At 42.2% G+C, this 6,059-nt stretch overlaps 1 protein-coding gene across 1 annotated transcript; it reads right to left on the bottom strand.

Moving 5' to 3' along the window:
• Positions 1-1,022: 1,022 nt before the first annotated feature.
• Positions 1,023-6,000, bottom strand: zp3d.2 (zona pellucida glycoprotein 3d tandem duplicate 2). The gene is made up of 8 exons (XM_006801849.3): positions 5,440-6,000; positions 3,821-3,936; positions 3,608-3,711; positions 2,557-2,731; positions 2,367-2,472; positions 1,849-1,937; positions 1,691-1,764; positions 1,023-1,594 (listed from the first exon to the last, which is right to left on the bottom strand). The coding sequence occupies exons 1-8, from the start codon at positions 5,998-6,000 to the stop codon at positions 1,257-1,259; spliced, it is 1,563 nt and encodes a 520-aa protein (XP_006801912.2). The 3' UTR covers positions 1,023-1,256.
• Positions 6,001-6,059: the final 59 nt, after the last annotated feature.

Genomic DNA, 6,059 nt, shown 5'->3' with positions numbered 1-6,059 from the left:
GAAAAAAGATCTGATTTTATGTTTACAGTTAAAAACAACAACAGCAACAACAACAAAATCCACTCGGAGGAAAGTTGACCAAAGACGGTCCCATACTGCAGCCCACAAAACCCAAACCATCTGTCATCAGAGACCCCAGGACATCCTCAAAGATCCCACACGCCTTACAGCAGCACAAGACACCTTAGATGGTCCTATATTAAATTATAGCACAGCAAATCTTTTAATTCATAATAAACAAGCTAACAAGCTGGATGCAGATTTGCCATTTACAAAAGATGGATGTAGCCTTTGGGTCTGAGATGTTCAGTCAGTGTAGAAGTGCTTTAAACTCTCGGGATCTAAACAGAAGACCAACTGTATACAAGACTCGGGGAAAACTATAACATCCATTCATCCACCCACTCTATCACCCTGTCACAGGGTGGGGTACACACAAGACGGGTGGTCATTCAATCACACCTTCAATTTAGGATGGCTATGCCTTTGCTTGTTTTTGTACCGTGGGAGGATCTCTGCATAACCACGAAGAACCATGTAGACACAAGAAGAACATGCAAACACAGAAGGGCGCAGCTGGCTGCTCGATTCAAACCAACAATCTTCTTGATGCGAGGCGACGGCGCTGACCACTGCACCACTCTGCCCCACGAGTTCTCGCCGTGCCGTCTTATGCACAACAACATGGTGAAAAATAACACTTCACTACCAGCGCCTGAATTTTTACAGAAGTAGAAATGATGACATAAAATGCTCGTTGAATTGAAATTAGTTGCATTCATATCTTCTCTTACTGTTGGAGAGATGATCCAGTGCGAGTCCTGCATTTCTTTCTCTCTGTGATTGAAGTCCAAATAATTATTGATAATACAGAAACGTCTAAACTGAGTCACTGCACATTAAATTCACACTGACATGCTTTGACCTAAACATCTGGTTCTCACATCTGGTCCTCACAAACGACAAGATGGCAGACCTGGAGCTTCACAATGAATTTATTTTCTATACAACCTATGGGGGTGTCCACTTTCTCACCCATCGCTCAGTAAGTATGAGATTGAATTTCCAATAATCTTTATTTATGTCATTGTTTATAGATTTAGTGATGCAAATCAAATAAAGGTAATCAATTTGCTCAGTATCAACAACAACGTTCTCAAACTTGTTTACCACAGAAAACATTTTTGCAAACTTATAAGTGGAATTAATTTGGTTTGTTAGTGACCCGGAGGAAGCTCGTCGCTCAAACTCCAGCTTTATTTGTCAAAATCAAATATTTCTTCAAATATCCGGCGGGGTTCTGCGATCACCTCCTCCACAGAAGCAGAGCCCTTCCCCTGCTTCTCCTCACCTTCCTCCTCAGTCCACATCACTCCACCACCTCCAAACGGCCACTCCAACTCCTTCACCGTTTTCTCCACCTTATCCATCGGAAGCGCTGCCGTCACCACCGGCTGCGACGTCCACCTCCACTCAGTCGTGGCTGACTCCGGTGCCGCTGTTGTTTTGGTGGAGATCGTGTTCCTCTTCAGGGAGCCGATGGCTTTCGCTTTAGGTTCTATGGTCCACGGCCGACTGCTGATTATTCGAGTCTCTGGAAAAGATGAAAATGTTTTAATATTCAATCATTTAATTCCAGCAGAAAGCAAAAAAAAATTTTAAACAAAGAAAAGTTTAAGTGATGATTCACCATTGGATGCAGCAGAGCTACAGTTGGAGTCACAGCAGCTGCACACTGTGTCTGATCCATACAGCTCAGCCCATCTGCACAAAGCAGCAAAGACAACAGACGCTTTCAATGTCATCATATCGCAGCGTTTTTAAGAAGAGCTTCAGGGGAAATCGAACCTTCTGGCCTTTGTGTCGTAGTTGCAGGACTTGGCTGTGGGTGTAGGCACCGAACTGCTCACAGACATGATGCAGTGCATATACAGCTGCTGCAGCAGATACAGAAAAAGCAAGTTTACTCTATTAGTTTTTAATCGCTTTATTCAGTCAAACCACACGGACTCCCAGATCTAACCCAATTTAATTTAAAAAGGGGTCAGCCATCAAACCACTGAATTTTTACAGTTACACATGCACAGGCTTAGCAAACAATTAATTTGCATGAAGCAAATGATTAACAGCGACAGATGTGGAGGAATTATAACAATGCGCCTGCATAAAGAAGCTCTTTGCTTGTTTTAAATATAAGACTTCTGCTTTACTCAAATTTTTAAATCAAGCGGGTAAAGGCACGTGTCGAGATCTACTTACTTCTCAGTACGCATGCAAGCCATCACTGATTTACGGCAAAGAACTTGGGATAAAATAAAGAACAGCATATGAAACATCAGTCTGGTGACACTTGTATTTCGGCTGACCTGGCCCATCATTCCCTTGAACAGGAACGCATCCACAGAGAATCTCACAGCATCGTTTCTGTACGGGATGAACCTGGAGCGCCCGCCTTTGCTTTCAACCATACATCTTTATCAGAAAGAGAAAAAAGCTGACCATGGCATGATCTTTTTTAATGATGCTTCAGCTTTTTTGACGTGTGACATTCATTACCCAAAGTTTCTCACAACAGGGAATCTAAGCTTGAATGTGTGGGACTTCTCTGGAGTGGCATAACACGAGTGGATGTACAGTCTTTCATCGTGGGACATGGGCAGGGCCTCGGCCTGAAAGTACATGGGCTTTCCGAGCACGTACTGATCTGATGGGGACAGCCTTTCCCACTTCGCTAAAAGGAAAATAGGACAGTAAATTAGCAGTAAAGCGACAGGAAAAGCAGCTGCAAAGCTCACTCACACTTTAAAAACAAACCATTTTGATAGCAGCTGTGTGAAAGCAGCTTTGCAAAGTGCTCAAACTGCAAAAATTCACCTGAATATCTACTGGACAAAGTATTTTCCCGACAATCTGCAAAATCCTTGAAGTGTCAGGAGTAAAGTTGGTGCCAAAAGCAAAATATTAGTAGCAAAGAATGAATCTCTGAACTCAGTTTGCTACATGATTAAAACCTTGTGTTCCCTGGATATCTTAGCTCAAAGCATCAACATATTTATAAGGGTGACGTCGACATGGCGCCAACAAACAGTTTGTTTGTTTGCAGCATGAATCAAATAGTTATGAACACATCTGGATGAAATGTGGCACCAACTTAAGAAATTAATGTTTCTATTCAGATTCAATCACTACAGGGAGGATTTTTTATCTTTATGAAATAAAACAAAACTGGACATTTAACTTGTGATCTTCATAAACACATCAAGTTGAAATAATTAAATTTTTGGTAATCTAAATAAAATACCTCATTATTCCAGATATAAATGTCCTCCTGGATCCAAAGACTCGTGATTAGTGTGGAGGTGTGCACTAGGATACTGTGCTTAAAGAAACAGTGACTCAGCCACACCAGTGATTTTGACATTAATCTGTTTCTAGCACCTGCACACAGTTGCAAACTTTGCATTTGTCACATTAACATCAAGGTCTTGCTTCTGAATGATATTGAAAAATGTTTATCAAAAATTAATTTAATTTGATAAACAAAGACCACCAAGAACCTCTGAAATCCACTGGGGTTTAATAACTGCACACATTTCTGTAGCTTTACCGTTTCGTGGCGTCAGACTGAATTTAGCTCCGTTCTTTACTCGTTTGAAGATCTTGCGTATGGGCACCTTTGGTATGTAGCCAATTTTGTAGGTGTATTGGTACCTAAAAGGTTGTTAGCATTAAAAGAAAAATGGAAAAAACAGCATTAATAAACAGCTTGTGTGTTATGAATAAGTTTCTGTCTGTCCTCAATTTAATCTTTTAAGCTCACCTGTTAAAATAACATGACACAGGTAGGCTGAAGGGCACCACTCGCCTGATTGGTCCTTTGAGTCTCGGTGGGTCGTAACGAAGTGTGTTTGAATAGACAACCTGGTTATCAATGATCTGCAACCAGAATTTTTATATTAACATTTAAATAAAACTTCGTCTACAGTTATGAGCAGTGAGCTGAATGCCAACAGTGAATCACAGCAGGTGTACACATAATCTTACTCAACATGTAATCCTAATCTTATGACTGAAGATTTAGTCAAAAACAAAATTCAAATATAAATTACTGCAGTACATGAAAATGTTTTGGAAGCATACATTTAAACTACTTTTATTGAAATACATCTATTATTTTCTTATTTGTTCAATAGGAATATGAAATCTTACAGTAATGCTGACATCATCGGGTGTTTTGTGTCACCTGACCAAAACTCCAAACACTCAAAAAGGTTTATCTGACTGTGGTGTCCTACTACAGAGCCCCCTAGTGGACAAACGAGGGTATAAATATATAAATATGTCCACATCTTTCCAGCACAGACGATTTCTCTATGCAATCAGATAAATAGTGCAATACTTTGATTAATTTGTGTGACAGAAATAAGTGCATATACAGACCGGTCATTGAAGCTAGGAACAGGGGGGCAAAGACTCGTCCTCCAGCTCTCAGTAAATATTTGTGTCCTTATGTTCTGTTAATAAATTTGCATTCATTGTGACTTGTTTTGCGCATCTACTCCTGCTACATATTTAGCATTTTGTGTTTTATTTAAAGGCAGATTTATTGATTAATAAGTTACTTGTTTAAGTTGGATTTTTGGCAGATTCTGTTCAGCATGGTTCTGGGGGAAAAAAAAAAAAATCTCTTCCAGTATTTTTTCCATTTTTGTGATCTTATTAAAGATGAATACGCTTAAACAGCGGCACAAAATTCCTGCTCTGAACTAAAAATAATAATCTTACCCTGCCTGTGCGGTGCCAAGCAAAAGTCAGATATTGTTGAAATAGTATAATGGATGCTTCTGTATGCAACTCCAAAGATGCACTTATTTAAAGCTCATCTATAATTTTTCTTTTTCATATTTTCTGTGTGTGTGTGTAACAGTAACCCCTGTGAGCCAAAGGTCCAGTTTAACAGTTTCCCCCCGACTCTTGGCTCTGTGTGACGTCATAAAGTTAGTTCCTCTGGCAGTGAGTACAGAAACCCAATCGCCTCCTGATCAAGCCTACATTTGCCAGAGGCAACCAATCAGAAGCAAGCTTTTTTAAAGTGAGGTGAGGCATCTTGCTCCAGACAGAGGGTGAACTTGGGGCTGTAGGCCCGGTAATCGGTAAAAACGAATATTTTAAACAAATCAAGCAAAGCTACTCTATCGAGTCCAAGAAATAAGTAGAACCAGGCCCAGTTTCACCTACTGGAGCAAAGCCTGGCATATAAATGACACGTTCACCCTCTTAGATGTCGTTATTGGTGTAACAGTTCTGAGTCCACTGTAACCCACTAAAGACGCAACACAAAGCTCTTTTTACTGGTTAATCATCTCGGACTAACAGAAAATCAGAATCAGCATTATTCCGTTTTTGATTCTCTGGGGCCCTTTCATGCCTGAGACTCACCGTGCGCTTGGTTCCACACATACCGAGGCCATACTCAAAATAAAGGTAATCCCTCGTGGATTTGCTGGCTGTGCACGTGCCCAGCTTGAGCTGAGACCGGGCTTCACCCGTTCCCAGAAGGCTCCTCTCCACCTGGACTTGCATCTTTGTCCGCTTACACGTAGTCTTCACGGAAACATCCGAGACGCTGGGCGGAGTGGATTTGGGCGGAATAGGGAGCAGGACGTCCCGGACGGGCTCGGGCAGAGGCTCCACTCCCGTGCCCCTGAGCGGAGAGAAGTACTCCTTATCCACCAGCGGCACTTGAGAGTCCACAAACACCGGGAGGTGGAGGTACGGCGGCGGCAGGACAGTCGGCGTTTCTCTCCGGGGAACTTTTCTCATCACCTGCGCTGTCTGCTCCGAAGGCCGAGGGGCCGCTGTCCCCGCTTCAGTGGACGCAAACACGGGCAGCAAGAGAAGGAAAGGTAGGTAAAGCATGCCCGGAAATCCCAGTGACATACAACAAAGTGTCCGAAAGGGCGGAAGGTTGGCTGTCACGGCTGATGATGCTCTCCTCATGTGGAGGTAAATTAACAACACCTGGAGCAGAAGAAGCAGACGGGCAGCAAAGGGCGCCA

The sequence above is a fragment of the Neolamprologus brichardi genome, chromosome 11 (genome assembly GCF_056152115.1).
Source record: "Neolamprologus brichardi isolate AB-2024 chromosome 11, ASM5615211v1, whole genome shotgun sequence".
Lineage (NCBI taxonomy): Eukaryota > Metazoa > Chordata > Actinopteri > Cichliformes > Cichlidae > Neolamprologus > Neolamprologus brichardi.
The sequence above is the reverse complement of the archived record's forward strand: the minus strand, read 5'-3'. Positions and strand labels throughout refer to the sequence as shown.